A 26,347-nucleotide genomic window follows, 5' to 3' on the forward strand; every position below is an offset into this window, starting at 1 on the left:
ATCATCTGATTCACTAGAGGCCTGCCTAAATAGAACAAAAAGGGCAGGAAAAAGGTGCATTTGCTTTCTTCTTGAGCTGGGACCTCCATCTTCTCCTGCTCTTGGACATCAGAGGTCCTGGTTCTGCGGTCCTCAGACTCTAGGTCTTATACTAGCATCCCTACCCCACATTCTCAGGCCTTACATTGGATGTTAAGTTACTGGTTCCCCTGGTTCTCAACCCTTTGAACTTGATTACACCATTGGCTTTCTTGGTACTCTGGCTTGCAGATGGCAGATCTTGGGTCTCTGTGATTGAGTCAATTCCCATTATCTATCTATCTATCTATCTATCTATCTATCTATCTATCTATCTCTATCTATCTATCGTCTATCTATCTATCTATATCTATCTAGCTGTCTGTTTGTCTATCTATCTACCTACCTATCTAAAAAAGATAAACTGAGATAAATAAATTTTAAGTTTATTTGAGCAAATAGTGATTCCCAAATTGGGCAACTCTAAACCAGAAGTGGGTTGGGAGCTCCACTGAAGGAATGCAGTATGGAGGCTTTTATAGAAAGAACATGAAAGTAAGGCAAAGAAAATATTTGATTGGTTACAGTTATATCATTTCTTTCTTTGGTCATCCTCTTGTAAAGTCCCTAGTTACATAATTATAAAGCTGCTTCTGACTGATAGAGCTTAAGTTCTGTTTCTTTAATATATTCATTTACAGGAAATAGCTCAAGTTAAGTTTTAGATTATGTTTGCAAATCAAGTAAGGCTAACTTATGAAGCCTAACTGGGTTTGTCTGCACAGGGATTCTTCAGGCTTGGTCTCCATTTTAATTTGTTTTAACAACATGTATCATTCCGTTGGTTTTGCTTCTCTGGAGAACCCTGACTAATAGACAAGTCTCTTAGAGATATTACTGGATTCTCTTTAAACTCTGTGTATTGATTTTGCAGGGCTTCTGTAACAAATTACCCACAAACTAATGACTTAAAACAACAGAAATTTATTCTCTTATCCAAAATCAACACATTAGCAGGGCTGTACTTCTGTGGGAGGATTGAAAGTCCGTTGTTGGCCTTCTCCAGCTTCACATTACTCCATTCTCTGCCTCCATGGTCACAACTATCCCCTCCTCTTCGCTTCTGTCATATATGAATACATAAAATTGGCTTTTCAGCCCACCAGATAATCCAGGATGATTTCCTCATCTCAAAGTCCCTAATTATATCTGCAAAGACTTTTTAATCTAAATAAGGTAACATCCACAGGTTCTAGGATTAGGAGGAAGACTTACCATTTGGGGGAGCCACCATTCAACCCCCTACATCTTACATAAGAATGTAATTTTTTCCTTCTTTCAAGCTTTGCCTCTTGAAGCTCTGAAGAAATTCAAGACCTGTTTTTTCCTCAGCACCTTAGCTTTGAAGAATTATGTCTCCATTTTAAGAAAATTCAATCTATTCCTTTGTTTCAGATGATTTTTTTTTTAAATTTCTTCTTCTTTTGGTTAAATGACACCAATGGACAAAAAAGTCACTTAGCAAAAACAAAAAAATTCAGGGATTGAGATGTCTACTTTTCAACCTGTAGGCAGATATTTTCCCATGTTTAGTGTTGTATTAGTTTTCCATAATTCCTCAAAGATGGGTACCACTGTTCTCGATCCCATTTGTACTTTTTCCCCAAATCCTGTAATGCAAAACACTCAGAGAAAATGTTATAATCTAAATTCAAACTGTTAGGTACTCTCTTAGAATTTCTTCCCCTAATTAGGAACAGTATTGCTTTCTGTCAATATCTATATTATGCTTTTGAGTAATATTAACACGTTGCTATTTGTTGTGAGCCTGGCTTAGTGTTTTGAATGTATTACTTCTATTAATGGAAAAATTCTATGGGAAACGTATCACTATGTCCATTTTACAGATGAGAAAAAAGATACCCGGAGTAATATAACTAGTAATGTTTTCAAAGACAAAATTACAACAAATTTAAAGTTCTAATTGATTTTTACTAGTGATTTTAGAATTGAGCAGCATCTCATTCTATAAAATAGAATAGGTGCTTCAATAATTAACCAGACATCGCAATTATCTGAGCAGAGGAAGTGGGCAGAAAAGGGCTAAAGAGAGCAGAACTAAGGAATAAAAAGTGTATTGATCATTTTGAAAACTTACTTTACTTACAGGGTTAAAAAAGAGAGACTTTCCTTATCATGCTGACTAAAACCGGCCTGTTGGAAGAGTTGGCTGTTTTCTCCCTCCCGATTTCTTGGAAGGTCAGATAAACAACTTAGTTTTGATTTGGTGACCTGGAGTTTTATTATGAGTGACTCCATTTTGGTTTGGTCTAGAAGGGCCTAGTACAGGAGGGTTTGCCTTACTCCACGAACACATGTTCCTTCTATTATGTCAACCCACTTTTCTAGTTTCCTTTGTCGAGAATGAAGCAAATAACAGTTAAGGAGTTCTTTCTCTGTCAGCTCTAACCTTACACTAGAAGCTGCTAGTAGGCTTTTCCCTTTCTTGATCATCTTCTGGTTCTGAACAGAATTTCAAAAGGCCTGCTCTTCATCCTCCCTTAGTATTTTTTGCAAGTCTCACCTCGTTGGGGAGTTTCAGGTTTCTTGACACTATCCTTTAAGGCCCATGTTACTTTCTTACAATTATTCTTGGTATGTGGTTGCTTTCTCCCAAGGTTTCTGTCACTTCCAATTAGCCAAGCAATTCCTCCTTGTTGTTCAGAATTAGGTTCCACAGTTGCTCTGCTGGGACATTAAATCATGAGAAAGGCAAGTCAAAAACTTGTCAGATGATTTGATTTTATCCCAATAAACTTTTAACATGATTCTGTTAAATTTTCTTTTTTGATTGTTGCATTGCTACAGGTATTGACAAATAGTGTACTGAGGGCATTGTGTTATCAACAATAATTCCTTTGTGGAGAACTGCAATGTAGCAATACATGCTTGAAACCAGTTTTTTTTTTTTTTTGAAACAGGGTCTCACTCTGTTGCCCAAGCTGTAGTGCAGTGACATGATCGTGGTTCATTACAGCCTTAGCCTCCCAGGCTCAAGCCATCCTCCTGATTGTGAGCTACTATGCCTGGTTAATTCTGTAATTTTAGTGAGACATAGGGGTCTCACTATGTTGTTCAGGCTGGTCTTAAACTCCTGGCCTTAAGTGATCCTCTTACTTCAGCCTCCTAAAGTGCTGGGATTATAGGTCCAAGCCACAATGCCCAGCTGAAATTAGTTTTAAATCTTCTGTATAAAATGCTAACGCAGTTCCAAGCTTCCCATTGTCTATATGTACATGTGGCTATTTTAGCACATTCCCATTTGTCAGCCCCCACTCAAGCTTGCAATGTGGAAAAATATTTTCTGAGAAACTAATCTATTTGTATATCACGTCTTGAGTGTAATCCCAAACAAGAAAATAGAAAATGGAATGGAGATTATGACCTCTTTCAAGCAAAAGATGTCAGAAAGCCTATGAAATAAGATCATAAAGTAGAGGGCCAGGAATTGGGGTGGGCAAATATTATACTTAAAATTTTTGCAAACTTCTAAGATTTAGTATTTCTTTTCATTCTGAACATAAGCAAAAACCCCAGAATCGTTCCAAATATTTTGGTGACTTTTTCACTTGTAAAGATCACATTTTCCTATCACATTATTATATTTGTAGATATCTGAAGATACAATTAGTATTATTTCAAAATTGTACATGAGACCTGCTAGATTTTATTATTTAATTACTTAATGCATTAATAAAAAGCACATGTATAGTATACATTTGTTAAATATTCTTATTACCATATAGTATAATTGATTTTATTTATAATCTTGTATATTATATTTGATGTACAAAAAAAATCACTCTAAAAAGGACTCCATAGATTTCATCAGACTGTCAAAGGGATCCCTGGCAAAAACAAACAAAAAAAGGTTAAGAAGGTCCATTACAGACTCTGGCATGGTAGTTAAAAGCATGTAGTCTGATATTACACTGCTTGGGTTAAAATTTTGCCCTGTCACATATGATATGACTTTGGTTAAATTATATATAATCTTTGTGTCTCAGATTCTTCATGTGTAAAATTGAGATAATAATACCTACCTAAAAGTCTTGCTATGAATATGAAGTATTATCAGTAACAAGCTTAATTCAATGCCAGGCATATGAAAAGAGTTTCATTGGGATCCTATTTACATTTATTTCTCTTAAATACTAATTTTGTTTTACTGTGTTGTCACTGACTAAAGTTTTTAATTATATTTTAAAATATTGACTAGTTTTAAATGACATTTTAAAAATACATGTATGATATAAGGAAGAATGATAAAACCCACATGCCCTCCATCCAGTTTAAGGAGAAGAAAGTTACTTTTACTGTAAAAGAGATGCATATAATTTATTATCCAAACAGTAACAATTTTGGGAGTGACAGTGCTATTAGTCATTACACCAGGAAATCAGCAAACTAGAACTGTGCTAGGCAAACCTGGACTGTTTGGCCAAACCAATACATACAATTATCATACTCTTAAACTCCTTGTTCACTTCTTCCTTACTTCATCCCCTTCCTTCTGTAGCTAGAGGAAATCATTGCCTTGAATTTGTGCTTATCATTCCTTTGCTTTAATTTATAGATTTACTTATGTTTGTACTCTGAAGATGTTTACTTTCATTGGTCCTTTATATAAGTGGAATTCTATTGCAGAATTCTTTTGTGATTTGTTTTCTTACTTAACATTTTGTTAATGTGCTCTTTAAGAAAAAGAAAGTTGAGTCATGATACAGATAAAATCCTGTGGTGGACAACCTCCAAAATGGCACCCAATAATCCCTTCTCATAGTGCGTCTGGGTTGGTGTATGTGTCTTGTATTAGCCTCTTCTGTGTTGCTATGAAACAATACCTGAGGGTGGGTAATTCATAAAGAAAATAACTTTATTTGGCTCACAGTTCTGCAGGCTGTAGGAGAAGCACAGCACCAGCATCTTCTGGTGAGGGCCTCAGGAAGCTTTTCATCATGGGAGAAGGGAAGGGGAGCAGCATAACACATGGTGGGAAAGAAAGCATGAGATGACATGCCCTTTTAAACAACCAACTCTTGTGTGAACTCACATACTGAGAACTTACTAATTTCAGCAAGGACAGTACCAAGCCATTCATAAGGGATCTACCCTCATGAACCAAACACCTCTCACCAGGCCCCACCTCCAACATTAAGAATCACATTTTAACATGAGATTTAGAGGGGACACATATCCAAACCATATCAGTGACCGACAGGTTGGTCACATATCTGTGTAATATGTTACTTTGGGGGCTATGTCAAAAAGGACTTAAAGACATGGTGGCTTCTGCTTCTTTCTCTCTTGGATTACTTGTTTTATGGGAAGCCAGGAAGCTCTATGAAGAGGTACATGTGGTAAGGAAGCATGGTATTCTGCTAAATTGCCAGTGAAGAACTAAAGCTTCCTGTCAATAGCATGTGAAAGTAGATCCTCTGGTATTAGTTAAAACATCAGATGATTGCAACCTCAGGTGATGCTTTCACTGATTAACTTCACAAGAGACACTCAGCCAGAACCATTCAGCTAAGCTGCTTCTGGATTTTTGATCTTCAGACACTACAGGAGATAAGGAATATTTATTGCTTTACATATTATATTTTGAGGCAGTTTGTTATGCTGCAATAGAAAATTAGGATACATTTTGGTACTTGGAAGTGGGGTGTTAACAAAAACTTAAAATGTAAGTGTGGTTTTGGAACTGGCAGTGAGCAGAAGGTACAACTTGGAATAGAGTGTTAATAAAACTTTGAAGAGCCTTTAAGACATTTTTTATAGAAGCATAATAGATAACTTTGAGGAGGCTGCAGGTGACATCTTAACAGATTAGAAAACTCTTACTGGGAACTGGAGGGAAGGAGATCCTTGGTACATGGTAGCAAAAAGTTTGCAAATTCATTACTCACAGCTATGTGTAAAGAAGAAAATATGCCTAATTAACTGGTAGATGTAACGAAGGAGATTGCCAGCCAAATGTTAAATATAAAAAAATCAATGTTAAATATTTCATGTCGTTTTTCTTCTTGTTGCTTATAGTAAAATGTGTGAGGAGAGAGAAAGTCAAAGGAAGGACGAGCCATGGCTGGGCATGGTGGCTTATGCCTAAAATCCCAGAACCTTGGGAGGCTGAGGTGGGAGAAATGTTTGAAGCCAGGAGTCCAAGGTCACCCTGACCAACAAAGCAAAAACCTGACTCTATTAAAAAAAAAAAAAAAGTCAAAACTTGCCGGATTTGAAGATTCCCAGCCTGTGCAGATGACAAATGATGCTAAAATTAGGGAATGTCTCTGAGCAAAAAGCAAATCCAGGGCACTGCCAATGAAACATGAAGTTGAGGTTATAAAGTCCCTTAATACCTCAGAAAGATCTTAAGATGTGCCTCAGAGTATTTTCATTCAGACAAAAGATGTGTCTCAGAAAATCTCTGAATAACATCACAGGTTTTTTTAAAAAAGTTTAAGGGTGTTTTCATTGGCAAAAGCCTGAGGTAGAAAAAATTTATGTGGAAGAGATGTGTGTTTGTTGCTTTTGTCTAATGGAGTGAACTTAAACTCAAAATTCACAGTGTGCCAAAAAGTTTTTAAGAGAAGTCTATTAGCAGGAATACTGCCAGCCTGAACTGAAAGGCACAGAGTACCATATGGAAAGAGGCTAGTGGGACATCCAGGCTTCTATTGGCAGAGAGTAGGCAGAACTGTAAACAAGCAAAAGAAAGGGTGACTCAACGAGTAAGTCCCAAGATACCAAAAGGCAGAGCTAAGAAAATTCTAGGCCTTGAATCCTAACCAAGGAACTGCCAATCTGTGCCCAGGTGGGTTTCAGAATTTCTGTGAACCTATGCACCTTCAGTGTTCTGACTTTTTAAATATACATGTCTACATTTATTACCCTATTCATATGGAAGCTACGTCTTTAGCATTTGGGTCTTCAGATCAAAAAGAGCTCTTCTTAAAGAGCTGTACTTAAGTATACCTATGAGTGTCATCCATAACTGGATCTGATTTATATTTCTAGGCTTTGAATTAATGGTATAATAAGATGAGAGCTTTGGAGAGCTTTTGGAGGGGATGAATGTATTTTGCAAATCAAGACTTGTCAATCATTGGGGCCAAACTGTGACAGCCAGTTTCCCAGTATTCATGCTCTTGTGTAATCTCCTCCCACATATTATCAGGGTTATGACTAACAGTATACAGTAGAAGAAATGGTAATCGCTTTGAGTGATCATGGTTTCTGTCTATCTTTTGGATCCCCTGTTCTGGAGAAAGCTAGCTGCCATATTGTGAGAAAACTCAGGCAGCTCTATGAATGAGCCCTCTGGGAAGTGGATCCTCTTAACACCAGTAAAACTTTCAGAAAACTACAGACCAGCCAACATCTTGACTGCAAATTTATGAGACCCTGGGCAAAAATACCTAGCTAGGCCACCCCTGGAATCCAAACCCTAAGAAAGTATATAAATATTTTTAGGTTTAAGTTAGGGTAATTTGTTATATAGTAAGATAACTAATGCAAGGTCACAGGCTGCTTCATATTGAAGTAAGTCTCTTGTAATCCATGGTTTTCTCCACTTGTCCTTCTCCCTCTCTCTTTCTCCTGCAATGTATTTGTTGAAATTTGTCCTGATATTCTCCACAATTGGAGCTTTCATTTATATTTTCCATTCCAAAACATTACATGGTTGTAGGTTTCATTGGTGTTTTATCTCCTGTAAGTTGAATGGATCTAAAGACCTGATTAGTATCAGGGTCAAGTTTTTGGTAAGATTTTTTAAATCAGTAGCAGTGCTTTTCCATTAACAAGCATGTTTTCTTGTCTGTCATGTTAGCAGCTGGTGACATACAATAAATAAATCCATTTATTCATTAGGAATTTCAAAATGGCAATTTTCAAATTCTATAATTCTTCCACTTATTAGCTGGAATACATGTTTTAAAAGAAACCTATCCTCAGCTACTATTTGGTTACCAACAGTTCACATAGAAAAAGCAGGATAAGTGCCTACTTACTTTAAAAAAAAAACAAACTGGTTTCTGTTGACCAAGTAAATGCTGTTTGTTTTACAATCATAGTGAATTAATAGGTTTAAAGACACTTGATGCATTCCAATCAATTACATTTACCGTCCTTGATACTCAAATAGTCTCATCTATGGCCAGAGGGATGCTTTTCAGTTGTCTCCTGAGTCCATTTGATATAACACCCTAGTAGTCTATGATAGCTTCCTTGCTATCTTGCACAGTGAAGTATTCCAAGCTCATCTTCCGGTACATGACTGAAATTAACCACTATTCCAAGAGTTTATGGTGTCTTTTACAGAGTTTTTTAAAACCTTAATGTATTTGAATGCGTATGTTTTTCTTTATGCATATTACATTTCCCTAAGATCATAAAATATTTTTGCAATCTTTCTTCTGAAGGTTTAATGTTTTCCTTTCACACCTACATCTTAAAGTCATCTGAAACTACTTTTTCTATATGGTGTTAGGTAGGGAGGACCAATTTCATTTTTCTTCCATATGAATATCCAGCACCATTTATTGAAATGTTCTTGTTTTTCCTGCTGGTATGCAGTGCCATCTCTGTCATAAATCAGGAGTCCTTACAATCAAGATTCATTATACATCAATTTTTCTATCTCTAAGCCAGTATTACAATACCCTAATTACTACAGGTTTAACAGATTTATTGAGGTACAATTCATACACCAATTTACTCATTTAAAGTGCACAACTGAATGTATTCTAGTATACCAACAGAAATGTGCAACTATACATTTTAGAACACTTTTTACTTCCTCAAAAAGAAACTCTGCACACTTTGGCTATCGCTACCCTGGGCCCCCATGCCCCCAAACTTTGTGAGCCCTAAACAACCACAAATCTTTTGTCTCAATACATTTCCTACTTTAGACATTATATTTAAAAGGAATCATGTGGTCTTTTGTGACTGGCTTCTCTATTTCAGCATAATGTATTCAAAGTTTATACATGTTAAAGCAGGTATCATTACGTCATTCCTTTTTGTGGCCAAATATATTCCATTATATAAATGCATCACTTTTTGTGTATCTTTTCATGGATAAACACTATCTTTTCATGGATATTTGAGTAATTTTTTTGCTGTTGTGAATGTCTACAAATCAATTCTATCTTAAATCTGCTTCTGGAGTATCATGAATTCTGCTCTTTGTCACACAGACTTCAGAATCAGTTTGTCATTGTCAAGCTTCTTGAAAAACTCATTTGGGATTTGTATTGCAATTACTTTCATTGCATAGGGGAGAACTGCCATTTTAACTTAAGTCTTTTAATAACTGAACGTAGCAATTTTAAAATCAGAAATTCTTTAATGTCTCTCAAAGTTTTGTAATTCTTTTTCTATAGAGGTCTACTATATCTTTTAAGTTACCTATAGGTGATTCATTTTTTTAAAGGAATATAGTAAATAGTCTTACAAAAAAACATTTTCTAACAGTTCATTTCTGCTGGAGAGAAATGCAATTCACTTTTGCATATTGATAGTGTTTTTAGTCTGTTTTCACATTGCTATAAATACCAGAGACTGAGTAATTTATAAAGAAAAGGGGTTTAACTGGCTCATCGTTCTGCAAACTGTACAGGAAGCAGTGGCTTCTGCTTCAAGGGAGGCTTCAGGAAGCTTCCAATTATGGTGGGAGGCAAAGGGGAAACATGGGCAAGAGAGAGATACCACACAATGTCAACTAGATCTCGAAGAACACATTATTTCAAGGACAGTACCAATAGGATGGTACTAAACCACTAATGAGAAACTCATCCCCATGATCCAATCACCTCCAACATTGGAGATTACGATTCAACATGAGATTTGGGTAGGGACACAGATTCAAACCGTATCAATAGTATATCCAGAATCCTTGCAAAGCTCTTTAATAATAATTTACCAGTAGACTAAGTTATGTTTATTTCCAATTTTTAATATTTCGTTTTTCTTGCCTTATAATTCTCGCTAGGATCTCCAATGTAGTACTTGTTCCTGACTCTAAGGGTCTGCTTCAAATACTTCATCTTAAAATATATGTTGCTGTAGGTTTTATTGGCTTAAGGAAGTTCTACACAATTCTAATTTGCCCAAAGGTTTTATTGATGTCTGTTATTTTTTCAAATACTTTACTTTTCCTGCATCTGTTCAGATAACTAGATAGTTTTTCTCCTGGTCTGTCGCCCAGGCTGGAGTGCAATGGCACAGTCTCGGCTAACTGCAACCTCCACCTCCCGGGTTCTAGCGATTCTCCTGCCTCAGCCTCCTGAGCAGCTGACATTACAGATGCCCTCCATTGAAAATTAGTCTGGCTAATATTTTGTATTTTTTTAGTTGAGATGGGCTTTCACCATGTTGGCCAGGCTGCTCTCAAACTCCTGACCTCAGGTGATCCACCTGCCTCGGCCCCCTACAGTGTTACGATTACAGCTATGAGCCACAGCAGCCAGTCTCCTCTAATCTTTTAATATAATAAAATACATTCCTGGTTAAATTCCACCTGATCATGATATATTATCTTTTTTAAAAAAACACATTTTCCGAGGTCTGTTTTATTTGGAATTTTTGTCTTTCTTTGTGAATATGACAGGGCTCTAATTCTTACTGCCCTTATCAAATTTAACAGCAGGGTTACAGAAGCCTAATACGATAATTTTAAATTTGATAAGAGGCAGTCTTATATACCATGGAATGGTCTTCTATAAAATTGAAATGTCCCCATTTTCACTTTTAATAATCTTTGTGTCTTTTCCTTCTTTCTTGGCTAATCCTGTCAAAGGTTTGTCAATGTTGTTAGTTTGTTAAAAGATACAACTTTTGGCCGGGCGCAGTGGCTCACACCTAAAATCCCAGCACTTTGGGAGGCTGAGGCGGGTGGATTACGAGGTCAAGAGATTGAGACCATCCTGGTCAACATGGTGAAACCCCATCTCTACTAAAAATACAAAAAATTAGCTGGGCATGGTGGCGCATGCTTGTAGTCCCAGCTACTTGGGAGGCTGAGGCAGAAGAATTGTTTGAACCCAGAAGGCAGAGGTTGTGGTGAGCGGAGATAGTGCCATTGCACTCCAGCCTGGGTTACAAGAGCGAAACTCCATCTCAAGAAAAAAAAAGACACAACTTTTGGATACACTACTGCTCTGACTGGATCATTATAGAAGATGTAGCAAAACATTTATACCCATAAATATGTACAAAGTATCAAGTAAAAAATAAATTCTTTTTATAACTTCTGTTACCCCTCTGTATTGACTATTTGCTTTCTGTTTTATTACTTAAACTTTATTTTTTCCTTCTATATTCCATTCTCTCCTAATCCTTTAGGTTAGACTATTTAATCTTTAATTTTCAGTATTCCTTGAGTACTTAAGGCTTTTGATTTTCTTGAAAGTAATGTAGCTACATTCTACAGGTATAAATAGTAGAGTATTTTTGTCTTTGTTCAGTTCTGAATATTTTCTATTTATCAATGAAATTCTTTCTTTGAATTTCACCCATCAAGTGGACTATTTTCTAAATATATGAGGTTTTCTAGAGTTGTCATTTTTTATTTCTAACTTAATTATACCGCGATTACAAAAAATGATCTAAGTGAATGCAATCTTTTGAAATTTTAAGACTTTTATATGATTAATTTTTGTAAACAGTTCAGGTGTACTTATTTTTTTTTTTAATTTCTCCTCTTAGTAATGATGGGTTAGCTAATTTAGACCTCTTCTGAAGAACAATTAGAAGATTTGGAGAATATATATATTATATATATTTCATATATTATATATATATGTATATAATATATGAATTTATTTTTCCAAGAGACAAGGGTGTTGTTATGTTGCCTGGGCTGGTCTCAAATTCCTGGCCTTAAGGGGTGCTCCCACCCTGGCTTCCTGAGGTGCTAAAATTACAGACGTGAAGCACCACCCTCAGCTTGGACAAAAATAAAACAAACATCTGAGAGCATAAGACAATGAAATATTCAGAAGGAAAAAAACAGTTGTTGAATGCAGCATTTACAGTAGCTTTTCCTCTGGAGTATCTTCCAATTCATGAGATGATGGCTGAAAAGGTGAACAGAGCTTCTAACTAATAGAATTAAAAAAACAAAAACTGGAGTTTAAGGCCTGCGCTGGTAAATTCTGCATGCTTGAGTTGGGACTTCAAAGGTCTATACTCTGAGAGAAATTTCTGCTGAACTGGAAGTAGACCTGTCTATATTGTAATTATATCTATCACTAACTGGATTAAGATGATCTTGGATTACTAGTGTCCAAAGGTCCTGCCAGGAGACATAAATACTTTCTTTAGAAAATACCATCATATTGGACTACAAAGCATAGTTTCCTCATAAATAATTCAATCAAAACAGTTCTGACATTCAATTAAAACATAACCTAAACATAGTTTTATATATTTATAATGTTTATAAAATAAGCAAATATTATAAAATAACATAAAAAAGGGACATAAAAGCAAGACAATGTGATAACAACAAGAAACACAAAAAGTGTCAGATAATAATGGACACCATAGTTATTAGATACAGGTTTTACAGTAATTGTGATTAGAATGTTTGAGGAAATAAAAGATAGAGATATTTGGTAAACAACTGGAAACAATAAAACAGAATCAAGTAGAAATGTTTGAACTGATAACAACCAAAAATATAGCTAAAATAAATGTTTCAAAAGAAATTTTTAACAGATTAGTGACTATTAAAATAGTGAACTGAAATTTAAGAAGAAATATTCAGGATGAAACAGAGAGAAGAAAACAAATGGAAAATACAAGGGACAAAGTGAATTGTCAAATACACATGTTAAGTGGAGTACCAAAAGAAGAGGAGAAAGGAGAGTGAAGGCAGACCAATGCCTGATAAAACAGAGCTGAGAATTTTCTAAAACAGTCTAAGGACATCACATCAGATTCAAGAAACATTACAAATCTCAAAGAGGAAAAAAAAAAAAAAAAAGACAAAAAATACAACCAAACAAAAAGCAACATGTGGGCACATCAAACTTAAGACAAACCTCTTAAAGGTAGCCATGCAAAAAAAGAGATCACTTTTGAAGAGGAAAAATAAAAAAGGACATAATGTCTCATAAGATATAATGGAAGCCAGAAGGAATAAAATCTATCTTTGAAATGATAAAACAGCTGCTTATTCAGCAAAAAGGTTCTTAGAAAATGAAAGTAAAATACGACAGTTTCAGGAGAGAAAATCTGAAAGAATTTGTTACCAGTAGACATATAAAGATAATTAAAGTATGTCTTCAAGAAGAAGAAATAAGATTTCAGATGGAAGCTCAGATTCCAGGAACCACAAAACACAATAAAAGTAAATCTTTGGGAAATTGCATATTGAATAAAAAACAATAATGAGAATAATAAAATAATAAAAATTTATTCTCAAAATTTAAATTCTTTAAATAATGAGAATTTAAAAATAAAAAAATGAAAATTTAGGAAATACATATTAAGAATATACAAAGTATGTAATATGGAGTGTGGAAGTAAATGAAGTGTTCTCAGGTCCTTACATTGTCCTGGAAGAAGTATAATACCAAATTACCTTAGAAGATGATAAACCCAAGTTCCATGTTTTAATACCTGAGGTGAATAGTTAAAAGAAAATAAAAGATATCTGTCAAGCTTTGGGGTAGGAAAAATGGAATAATTAAAAATAATCTAAAAGGTCTATAGCCATACCACCCTGAATATGCTGTTCTCATCTGATCTGAGAAGCTAAGCAGGGTTGGGGCTGTTTGGCAGTTGGATCAGAGTCTCCCTCGGAATACCAGATGTTACAGGCTGAATCCAAAAAGAAATCCAAAAGGCAAAAGAGCAAATGAACCTAGGAGAGGTGGGACAAATAGAAAAGGAACAAGGAAAAATTTAAATCCAAATATGTTAGTAATTATGTTACATGTAATCAGACTAGATACTCCAATTAAAAAACAAATTACCAAAGTGGATTTTAAAAATGTATTTTATCACTCTTTGTATTAAAATGTTCTAATTTTTTTTCCATTTGCACAAAGAATAAAGTCTAAATTCTTTCCTATCTTTCAAAGGTAACATGATCTAGCCCTTTCCTATGCCTCTAAAGTTACAGTATTCTCCTGTTAAGTCACTATGCTCTAATCACAAAGGCCTTCTTTTGTCTCCTGAAGTATTCTAAGCTAGATCATGCCTTAGATTCTTTGCACTGTTGTCCTTTCTTGCAAGCAACGGTTTCGCCGAGTTTTACATAGCAGCTTACATGGTACTTTATTTTCCTTAATCACCTAATCTAAAATAGTCATGTTTGAATTTCATGCCTAGTACTTACCATTATCTTCTATTTTTGTTAATTTATGATTTATTGCTACTAAAATGAAAATTTCCTCATAGAAGAGAAAATATCTGCTTTATTTACTATTTCCTCAAGAGTGTAGAAGAGTGACTGATACAGTTTGATATTCAAAAAATATTTAATGAATGAATAAAGCTAATTAAAGTTTTAAACAGATAGATACTTTCAGATGGTTTTGTCTTTTTATTGCTCTTGGTGGCACTGGTTGCTTAAAGACTTTCTTGATGCCAAAAAGTATCAAATGGAGTCAAGTTCCCATTATGTATGTTAGTGGTCCTTGAAAACGTGCATTGTACAATCTGTGTAAAATTGCAAGAAATATTTCACCAATTAATCAGATATGTGGCATATTCCTAAACATAACTGTGGTAAGCTACATGAAAATAAAACTTCAGAGGAAGTCTACTGAATTGTTAAAGGTTGCAATGTACTTCAGAATAACATTTAAAACATTTTTTTCCAACCTGAAAGATGACAGTAATATAGTGAATGTTAAAAAGCATAATGTAATGTTGAAAACAAACAAAAAATCATATTTATTTATTTATTTACTTTTGAGATGAAGTCTTGCTCTGTCATACAGGCTGGAGTACAGTGATGCAATCACAGATCACTGCAACCTCTGCTTCCCAGGTCCAATCCTATCACCTCAGCCTCCCAAGTAGGTGGGTGAGACTACAGGGGTGTGCTACCATGCCCAGCTAATTTTTGTATTTTTTGTAGAGATGGGGTTTTGTCATGCTGGTCAGGCTGGTCTTCCTGACCTCAAATGATCTGCCCAACTCGGCCTCCCAAAGTGCTGGGATTACTGGCATGAGCCACTATGCTCAGTGTTAAGATTAAAAAAAAAAAAAAAAAACCCAATATAGAAAAGCTGTTTTAGAGAGTCAATGCTAGCAGTGGTGACTGATATATTTTGGTTACTTTTTACTCTCTGTGCTTAGGATTTTTTTCATGTCAAAGCAATCATACTGGGCACAATTTTGGATCCTGCTATCTTAATCTGGGCTGGTATAACCTAAGTACCATAAACCGGGTGACTTAAACAACAGAAATTTATTTCTCACAGTTCTGGAGGCTGGGAAATCAGAGAAGAGAGTGCTAGCATGATTGGCACAAATCAGGCCCCCTTCCTGATGTGTAGTTAGTTGTCTGTTTTCTTGTATCCTCACACTGTGAAGAGCAAGAAAGAGGGGAAGCAACCTGTCTAGTGTCTATTCTTGTAAAGGCACTAATTTCATGAGGGCTTCACCCTCATTACTTAATTGTCCCCCAAAGGCCCCACCTTCTATCATGTCATTGGGGATTAGGGTTTCAACATATGAAATTTTGTGTGGAGGGAGGGAGGACACAAACATGCAGTCTATATATGCTTCTTAGTTTTTTGAGACAAGATCTTGCTCTGTTGCCTAGGCTGGAGTGCAGTGATGTGACCTCAGTTTACTGCAGCGTCTACCTCTTAGTCCCAAGTGATCAGCTCACCTCGGTCTCCTGAGTAGCTGAAATTACCAGCACAAACATCACAGTCAGCTAATTTTTAAATTTTTGTAGAGATGAGGTCTCACTATATTGCCTAGGCTAGTCTCTAACTCCTGTGCTCCAGTGATCCTCCCACCTCAGCCTCCCAAAGTGCTGTGGTAACAGTAGTGAGTCATTGTGCCTGGCCTAAAACGCTCTTTTAACTTAGAAAATAAACATTTTCCATTAGAAAGACTAGTTCAGTGGCTTTTTAAAAGAGCTAGATAATATTCCACTAAACATATAACAATTGATCAACCTTATTATTGTACGTAATACTGCAACAAACTTTTTACCATTGTAGGTATTACTACAAATAACATCTTTGCCGTAAAGCGCTTTAAGGGCAATTTAAATGTTTACAACATTCATTCAAATTATATTTCTTAAGGGAAAGGCAGGAAAACAAAACAAGGTCCCAGTTCTGGCAGAATTTATAGTCTAATTAGGAAAACAGTATATGTTAGGGAAAAAAAAAAAAATTACAATGAAAGCATATGACACACTTGTTCAGAAAAAGCAGAAATGTCTTAAAGGAAAAACTAATAACATTTTGCAAAAAAGTATGGCCTGAATTGCAAAAAAGTTATATTATCTTAATGGCTGAAAGAGTTCCAGGTCACTGTGGGTAGTGTAACTTTTTGTTGGTCTTGAAAGCACTTGAGAATAGTTCTCACTCAGGACATTTCGACTGATGATAAAGCCCTAAAGGAAGCAACCAAGACTTTCTCAAAGATTATGCTCCTAATTTCCTTGCTGAAACTACTGAATTTCTTTTACTCTCCATCTTCTATTTTTTCTTCCCTTTCATTATTGTCCCCTTTGTAACTTTGTTAAAGATACCCACTTATTTTAAGTAATGGAAATGGAAATTATTCTACTTTAAGGCAGGCAACCAATAGATAGCAATATTATTCTACAAAATAAGAAAGACTGGATGGCACTACCTTAAAACATATATGCATTTTAAGCATTAAAAAGATTTTTCAAATGTAATATAGAAATGTGTGAAACAGAACGTTAAAGAATATTAACCAAGAATTATTTATCAACTTGCCATACACCAAATAAGGAACACAGAACTCTGTGATCTATTAAAAATGATATGCAGATAATAAAAACTGCTATTTCGTCTTATGGTTTTACTCTAGCAGGAATGAATTCCATCCTGATAATTCTAGTTTTACTGTCACAAAGAGGGAGATACTTTGTAAACCTCAATGAGACTGCCAGGTTTAGGACAGATAGAAGAACCACAGTGCCAGAAATGAAAGAGTACAACTTCACAGAATGTGTTGTCTCTAACAGGCTGATAGCCACTTACCTTCTCCATGTTTTCTTCTCCAAGGATAGTAGCTGCTTCCCACAGATACACCAACAGACAATTCCAGCCCCTCTCTACCACACTTAGCATTTGCAGAACGCCCTGTGGCTTGTCTATTTACAACCTTGTCCCTACATAGCAGAAGAGGAACCGTTCAGGAAGTTCTGGATGCATCCTCAGCAAGATCTGTTTCACAAACTATTCTCCAGTTCCACCTCCCCTCCAGTTGTTCTGTCAATACTTATGATTCCTAGATCTTCTTTAATTGTCATGCTGTTCGTCCCCCCACAAAACCAAGTTTAAACTTAAAAAACAAACAAACAAAAAAGCCTCACGCATTCAGTCTGTGTCCCCTTTCCTGATACAAAGCAACTGCCGTGTGCATGCTTCTTTTAGATTGCTGAGAACTCCGATTCCGAGTCTTTGGGCCATTTATAGCTTGGATACCACACCCTCCAGGTACTTTGATAAGGAGGGTAAAACTTAATATCTGTAACTACGTCTGCCTACTCAACCTTCTTTACTTCTCCCAAAACTTCCTTACTAATTCCAATTTTGTAACAAAACGTCACACTATGGTAGAAAGTGACCTCATGGATGAAATTACTGATAGCTACAACTTAAGTAAAGATCCCCAAGTTATGAGACAAATTTCTGGGTTTAAAGTGTTCTATATATCCATTTCAAGCCTGCCTCCAGTACGATGTCTCATTATAATTAAATAAAAAGGGAGAGAAAGTTGACTGGAACAGAGTTTGGAAAAAACACAAAATTAAAAGGTATATGGGGGGTTTCACTTATTTGCCTCTGATATATATATATCTACATGGAAAACGTCCATATTGGAACGTGTTAAACAGGCAGCATTTTCTTCCTGGTTTCTCTGCTCTTGGTAGATGTTCTTCTGACTTCAATTGGCACCTGTGAATAGCGAAGAAACTTCTCACTATAAGACGCCATTGCCCTGAGGGAGGGTAGAGCTAGGGTACCCATTAAGGCAGGGATCAGAAGCAACAGAGGAACAGGTCTGTGGAAAAGTGGACATGCTAACATGGGATCGAGTCGGGAAAACGAGAGGGTAAAAAGAGGGCGTCAGTTAAGCTGAGGAAAATACAGCCAAACGTGGTCTTTACTTTCTCTAAATCACCTGGGTCTGGAGTCGACTCCCATCGCGCATCCTCACTCCCACGCGCGGCCCTCCGCCGCCCCTCCCGCTCCCCACACCAATGTGTTCCTCCGTCACCTCTAAGACAGAGGATGAGCACCAGCTGAAACCACCCAACCTACCTCAGGGTCCTGGTAAACGCAGCCACTTGCGCTCCGCCCGCCCACGCACCTGTGCTGCGCCTGCGCCTCCTACGCGCTCTCAAGGTCAGCACCGCCCCCAGCCCATAACCTGGCACCCACGGAAGTTGCTTTAGAGGACGTCTTGCGTATCTTCACCTCAGCGTGGCGTGGGGTCGACGTAACGCTGAAGTTGGGAGGAACTTCCTGTCCCGCGCACGTAGAACTTCCGGCAGAGCCGGAAGACCCTCTCTCTCGCTGTTTGAGAGGCTCCCGGTTCAAGGACCCGGAGGGAAGAGGTGTGAGACTGTCCCGGCGACTCCAAGGTGTCTAGTCCACGACCTATCCTAGGTACCATGGTGAGTTATTCTGTGGGTGCAGGAGCGACAACATTGGAGCGAAAGGGCCGGAAGGTCAGTCCTGTGAAAAGAGCTGTCGGCTGCTCTGCTCTGAATGGAGTTGAAACGTTGGGATGAGCGGCTGAGCAGGACCCATCACCTGTCCCAGGGTGTCTGAGCCCTTGAGGAAGCAGCATCAGGCCTGCCTGGCTGGAAGACTAGCGGGCAGGAGGTAGGGGAGTCTCTGTCAGCGAGTGTGGACTGGGTAGCCTGCCTGTTCGTGGCTCATTCACTGTATGACCTGTGGCGCCAGGTGATCCCAGAGTTGACCTTGACGGGTCAGTCACCTCTGCGCCCCGCTACCCAGTCGCAGAACAGTGGCCAAGGACTTCAGATTTTAAAAATGCTTTTAGCCTTTCCAAGTGGACACAACGAGTCCCCTTGTACAGGATCAACACCTGTCATTTAAAGAACGGCAACGTCGCGTTATTCTTTACATTTAGCCATTTCATAATTGAAAAGGTGTCAAATAAAAAACCCGAGTTTAGTAGGGACAAACTTTATTCGAAAGGAATATGGCAAGCGTGTGGAGGAAGGTTGAAGGAACTGTTGCAGTAGAAAGAATGACCATAAGATTTGCAAGTGTCTTAAAGGTTAGGTAGAAAGGGTTTGTCTTTTATAGGGAGGAGTAAATAAAATGTAAGGAATTGGGATGAAAAGGTGGGTATGCTCCGACAGTAACCAGATTATGTTTTACCTTGAGGCCGTCTATTCTGAGGAGGAGCTCTTAAGAGAGGTTTGTATATGTTGTTTCAGAACGAGGGAAGGGGGCCGAGAACTTAAAGTTTGGCTAGTAAGTATTTTGTTCTGATTGATCTGTGGGACAGGTACTTCAGCATGTCATTTACGAAGCAAAAGATGGAAATTAGAAGGATCCACTTATGGCCTTGTTATGGCTCCCCTAGTTAAACAAGGGGATGGGGGGTTTGGATCAACCCTCAGTCTTATCTGAGTTCTACAGGAAAGGTGATTCTTTGCAATAAGCCAGTTTTTCAGAACACAAACAGGGGCAAGGGGTTTCTTAACCTTTACTGTTTTTCGAGATCACAGTACTCTGGTGGGGTTCATTACAGTCAGTTTCTTGATTGTATAGAAGATATGAAACCCTCACCTGCAGGAGCCTCTGACCTGGAATTTAGCTTCAGTTTGCCCTGTATTTTCAGGGCCAAATATTGCCAACGTTCAGTTAATGTGTGTTGTTGTTGGCTTTTGAATGACTTTTAGAAACTTAGTTGAGTGTAAAACAAAGACCTTCAAAAGAATGTAGTTCCTGGTGTACTTTACCAGATAACCTATCTCTTCAAAGGTTTTTTTTTTTCTTATTTATTATTTTTTTAACATCAGTGAATAATGTGGTTTGTAGTAAGAGAGTTGTTTTTCATTTGTATCAGTGAAATTAGATGAGGATAGGGAAAACAGAACTGGTAGGAACCAAAGCCTAATTATTCACTCTTCACCCCCATTTTTTTTTTTTTTTTTTTAATTTGAGACAGAGTTTCGCTCGTTACCCAGGCTGGAGTGCAATGGCACGATCTCGGCTCACCGCAACCTCCGCCTCCTGGGTTCAAGCAATTCTCCTGCTTCAGCCTCCTGAGTAGCTGGGACTACAGGCACGGGCCACCATGCCTAGCTAATGTTTGTATTTTTAGTAGAGATGGGGTTTCACCTTGTTGACCAGGATGGTCTCAGTCTCTTGACCTTGTGATCCACCCGCCTCGGCCTCCCAAAGTGCTGGGATTATAGGCCTGAGCCACTGCGCCTGGCCTCCATCCCCATTTTTACAGAAAAAAGAATCTGGGGTCCAGAAATTGACAGTGATTTATCTAAGGTAACAATAGCTGCTTGGCAGTCTGAACTAAAACTCATATTTTCATTTTTAAAATTTGAGATTAAATTTTGACTTTTTGGTCTGAAAAGTTGAAGAGAAAGTATGATTAAAATACTTAAAATCATCATACAGAAAAGCTAAATGTGAACTTGTTCTCAGTGTTCTGGAATACTAGAAGTAGAACCCCTCTCATCCTGTCAGTTCAAAAGAGGTAGTTATGTTTGAAACTAATGTAATCTTGTGCAGTTTTTCTGAATGTAACTTTAGAACTAATTAGTTGGCTGTCTTTATTCTGGAATTGCTTATATTTCTGAGTTAATTCTGTTGGCTGAATTTTATCTTTCCCAGCTATGAAATTGATAATGTCTGTATATGCAAGTGTGGTTAATGCTTGGAATTTTTCAAAGGAAAGGGTTTAACCATTAAATGAAGTGAACATGGGCTGAATTTATTGAGGATTCAGCTTATTGAAATCGGAACTTGTTTTGCATTGATGGGGCCTAATGATATTATTAAAAGAACATTGGTCTTGAACTCAGAGGACCCAGATTCTGCACATTGTTAGTTGTATGGATTTGGAAAAGTCACTCAATGTTGATAAGAGTTCCAACTCCCTCCTAGATAAGAGAACTTGAGGGGTATTAAAGCACTTTCTTACATTATGATTCCATGACTACTCAGAACATTTTTCAGGATAGTTACATGTTTCGGATTGAATAAAATTTAGTCTGATTTCCACTGCTGAGTTTCCATGCCATTTTGGTTCAAGTTTGATATCTTTTATCATTCTTTTTTTCTATGTTTTCGTAAGTCACATACAGGTAATACCTGGAACCTTTGTATGTTTGGCCAAGTCTTTCACTACTGTCTTAAATACTGCTCCAAAATAGAAAGCAATCTTGGAATGTTTTGATTTAATTCTTGTTTTAATCAGTGATAACTAATTCTGTGCTCTCATTCTCTGATACATTATGTAGACCAAATCTCAGCAGATACCTGTGCATATAATAAGGTTCTTGTATTATGAGTGAAGGAGAATAGAATTATGATCCAGACTCGAAAATACTGAACTCATGCTTTGTTTTTATGCTTTCAAGTTGTTGTAAAGACAGTTTATAGGAAATTTACTAATGGAACAAAGCCATTTGCTCTATTGCACTTTACTTTTTGAAAATTACAGACCAACTTTGATCAGATAGAAATCTTTCTATCATTCAAGCTAATTTGTGGGTAATAGGTAGATTAGAGCTAGCTCCTGGAATTGCAGGCTTGTGTCTGTGTATCATCCTGTAGTAGCTTACTGCTGGAATTGAACGATGGTTTGTGGGCAGGTGTGGAAGAGTGGATTGTGGGGAGGTTGTAAATCTTTGCCATAATCAATTGGATTTAATGAGAACTTTTCTTTTTGAGGGAAGTAAAGGGGAGTTTGGGGAAGAGTATAGTAAATGTTTTAAGAGAAGCACATGTGATATGTTCAAAGAATACAGAGGAAATAAATTAATTCTAACTGAGGGGGGTTGGGTCATGTAGTAGGTGACAAGTTCCCAACCCATGGGACTGTGAACTTGTACTGGTCCGCAGCCTATTAAGACCTGCATTACACAGCAAGCGAGTATTAATACCTGAGGTTCACATCCTGTCAGATCAGTGGTAGCATTAGATTCTCATAGGAGCGCAAACGCTATTGTGAACTGTGCATGCGAGGGATCTGGGTTGGGTGCCCCTTATGAGTATCTAATGCCTGATGATCTGAGGTGGAACAGTTTCATCCTGAAGCCATTCTCCCTCCACACTGTTCTCCCCACCCCCCGCTGTGTGTGAAAAAATTGTCTTCTGTGAAACTGGTCCCTTGTGCCAAAAAGGTTGGGGCCTGCCGTGGTAGGTGACTTCAACTGAGTTTTGAAAAGTGGGTTAATATACTAGTTCTCAAACTTGAGTTTGAATAGGAATCCCCTGTGATACTTGATAAAAAGGACTTCTCTGGCCTGGTGCAATGGCTCATGCCTGTAATTGCAGCCTAGGTGGGTGGATCACCTGAGGTCAGGAGTTTGAGACCAGCCTGACCAACATAGAGAAACCCTATCTCTATTAAAAATACAAAATTAGCTGGGCATGGTGGTGCATGCCAGTAATCCTAGCTACTCAGGAGGCTGAGGCAGGAGAATCCCTTGCTACAGTGAGCCAAGATCTAGCCTTTGCACTCCAGCCTGGGCCACAAGAGTGAAACACTGTCTCAAAAAAAAAGAAGACCAAAAAGCAAAACAAAACAAAACAAAACAAAAAAACACTTCTCTGGGCTTATAAAATTGAGGGTGGCATGAGTTTTAGAATTGTCTTTAAAAAAAATTTTTTTTTTTGAGACGGAGTTTCGCTTTTGTTACCCAGGCTGGAGTGCAATGGCACGATCTCGGCTCACTGAAACCTCCACCTCCTGGGTTCAAGCAATTTTCCTGCCTCAGCCTCCCGAGTAGCTGGGACTACAGGCATGCACCACCATGCCCAGCTAATTTTTGTATTTTTTAGTAGAGACGGGGTTTCACCTTGTTGACCAGGATGGTCTCGATCTCTTGACCTCGTGATCCACCCGCCTCGGCCTCCCAACATGCTGGGATTATAGGCGTGAGCCACTGCACCTGGCCTTTTAAAAAAATTTTTTAAATTTTATTTTAAGTTCTGGGATACGTATGCTGAACATGCAGGTTTATTACATAGGATGTGCTATGGTAGTTTGCTGCATCTATCAACCTGTCATCTAGGTTTTAAGCTCTGCATGTATTAGGTATTTGTCCTAATGCTCTCCTTCCCTGTCCTCCCCACCCCCGACAGGTCCTAGTGTGTGATGTTCCTCTCCCTGTGTCCATGTGTTCTCATTGTTTAACTTCCACTTGTAAGTGAGAACATGTGGTATTTGGTTTTCTGTTCCTGTGTTAGTTTGCTGAGAATGATGGTTTCCAGCTTCATCCATGTCCCTGCAAAGGACATGAACTCATCCTTTTTTATGGCTGCATAGTATTCCATGGTGTATATGTGCCACATTTTCCTTATCCAGTCTATCATTGATGGGCATTTAGGTTGGTTCCAAGTCTTTACTATTATTAAGTACAGCTACAGTAAACATACGTGTGCATGTGTTTCTAAGTAGAATGATTAGTAATCCTTTGGGTATATACACAGTAATGGTATTGCTGGGTCAAATGGTATTTCTGGTTCTAGATCCTTGAGGAATCCCCACACTGTCTTCCACGGTGGTTGAACTAATCCACACTGCCACCAGCAACATAAAAGTATTGCTATTTCTCCACATCCTCTCCAGCATCTGTTGTTTCCTGACTTTTTAATAATTGCCATTGCAACTGGTGTGATGAGATATGACAATGGTATCTCATTGTGGTTTTGATTTGCATTTCTCTCATGACCAGTGATGATGAGCTTTTTTTCATAGTTTGTTGGTTACATAAATGTCTCCTTTTGAGAAGTGTCAGTTTATGTCCTTTGCCCACTTTTTGATGGGGTTGTAGTTTTCTTATAAATTTGTTTAAGTTCTTTGTAGATTCTGGATATTAGAATTGTGTTTTTAGTAAGTTCTACAATTAAGTTCTTTTTTTATTTTTATTTTTATCCTTACTCTAGCACTGGATGAAGTTAAGAGTTAAATTGGTGAACCTTAAACCTCTATTAGAGAGAAATGCAAGTATAAGAGACTTTGATGGAGATATTGGAGGTCCTTTTGCTAGCTGAGTGATAATTTGACATGTGCAATTTAAAGGATGGATTCAGTCAGGTATTAGCAGTTAACAACTAAGGTTAACTTTTAGGTTTGAAACATCTAGATTTCTTCTCAGTTCTCCAACTTTATTTTCTTCTGTCTGCTTTCCTTCACTACTTTCCTACTACAGAGGCCTATTTGAAATAATGTTATAGACTGACTTTTCTCTTGGTTAGTGTTTAGTTGATTCAAGGTTGGTTTTTAAGATTGGTTGATATTTTGGGCTTTGATTCACTTTTTAAAATAATTTAGTTTTTTTGTTTGCTCCGGGACAGAAGTTTAAAGTTAATTTAGTTGATTTCAAAAAATCAGAAGTTATTCTAAAGTACTCATCTCTAAGAGAGAAATTATTATTTTCTTACTGTTGTTAACATGGGTTTTGCCCATGTTGGTAAGAATGAATACAACTTGTCTCAAAGGAACTTTGTAGAAATAAAGTATAAACTGCTTTTCTACTTTTTGTATACCACTTACTCTTGAGTTATAGAAAAAAAGAAATCCTTACTGTCATGGCGAAATGAATATTCTTGGGTTTTAAATGACTGTGCCTTTTGTTTCACCAACCTTAAAAAATGTTCTTATTTCAAATCATACATTTGTTATTTATTCAGTATCTGTATGCCAGGTACTGTTCTTGGCAACAGGGATGTAACTGTTTATATAACTGAGAGAATCTTGGCCCTCATTTACTGGGAGAGGCTGATGATAATCTCGTGATGAAATGGGCATGTAATATGGTAGTTGTGATGCATTTAACAAAGATAGAGTAAGGGGATAGAAAATACCTGTTTTAGATAGGGCATGTAGGGAAAGCCTCAATGAGGAGGTGATATTGTAGCAAACTTGGATTCATAGATATTCAGCCCATGTGCCTGGTACCCATGAGTACATACTTATTAACTGCTCCTAAGAAATATTGTAGTACAGTGTATCTAAAAAGCAAACACAATGCTCATACTGTTTTTAATTATATAAATCTTTCCATAAATTTATCAGAAAAATAATAGAAATGTGTTTTGTAAAGATAGTAGTAGATTATGTGAAATTTCATGTAATCGATTTTATTTTTGTGTCACATTAAAATTTCTTTCAAAGACTTTTTTAGGTTTATAGCAATTTTAAGAGGAAGATACAAGAGATTTTCTGTTTATTCCTTGTTCCCACACATGCATGGCCTCTACTGTTATCAACATCCTTCACCAGAATGGTAAATTTCTTACAGTTTTGATGAAAATACATTGATACACCATAATTGCCCAAAGTCCATAATGTACTTTGGGGTTCTTTCTTGGTGTTGTACATTCTATGGGTTTGGATATAGTTGGAATCTTACAGTATGTAGACTTTTCAGGTTGATTTCTTTCACTTTGGAGTATGCATTTAAGGTTCCTCTGTCTTTTCATGGCTTCAGAGCCCATTTCTTTACAGGGTTGAATAATATTCCATTGTCTGGATGTACCACAGTTTATCCATTCACCTACTGAGGGATATCTTGGTTGCTTCCAAATTTTGGCAATTATGAATAAAGCTGATATGAACATCTATTTACAGTTTTTTGTGTTGGCAATCGTTTTCAGCTCCTTTGGGTAAAACCCAGCAAGTGCAATTTCTGGATCATATGGTAAGACTATAAGAAACCAGCAAACTGTCTTTCAAAGAGGCTATATCATTTTGCATTCCTACTAGCAATGGTTCAGAGTTCCCGTTGCTCTGCATTCTTTTCAGCATTTGGTGTTGTCAGTGTTCTGGATTTTGGCCATTCTAATAGGTGTGT

The 26,347-nt window shown here is 37.2% G+C and overlaps 1 protein-coding gene and 1 long non-coding RNA gene across 12 annotated transcripts in view; one reads left to right on the forward strand and one right to left on the reverse strand.

The window, feature by feature from the left end:
- Positions 1 to 986: 986 nt before the first annotated feature.
- On the reverse strand, positions 987 to 18,665 carry LOC108590620 (uncharacterized). 5 transcript variants are annotated; one of them, XR_008479648.2, is made up of 3 exons: positions 18,585 to 18,665; positions 17,298 to 18,218; positions 987 to 16,678 (listed from the first exon to the last, which is right to left on the reverse strand). It is a non-coding gene; the product is annotated as an uncharacterized LOC108590620 (long non-coding RNA). The 5 variants fall into 5 exon arrangements; XR_008479646.2 differs by having other exon boundaries at positions 987 to 1,688; positions 2,603 to 18,218; XR_008479650.2 differs by having other exon boundaries at positions 987 to 1,141; positions 1,294 to 18,218.
- A 147-nt stretch (positions 18,666 to 18,812) lies between these two features.
- Positions 18,813 to 26,347, forward strand: part of TMEM161B (transmembrane protein 161B) — a 76,308-nt gene continuing 68,773 nt past the window's right edge. For all 7 annotated transcript variants that reach the window (XM_035291231.3, XM_002744775.7, XM_008991843.5 and 4 more), the window contains exon 1: positions 18,813 to 18,940. Coding sequence is in view for 2 of the 7 variants with exons in the window: in XM_002744775.7 (XP_002744821.1) it covers positions 18,938 to 18,940 (3 nt within the window). In the remaining 5 variants the exon portion in view is untranslated. The remainder of the gene's footprint in view (positions 18,941 to 26,347) is intronic.

Source organism: Callithrix jacchus, chromosome 2 (assembly GCF_049354715.1).
Source record: "Callithrix jacchus isolate 240 chromosome 2, calJac240_pri, whole genome shotgun sequence".
Lineage (NCBI taxonomy): Eukaryota > Metazoa > Chordata > Mammalia > Primates > Cebidae > Callithrix > Callithrix jacchus.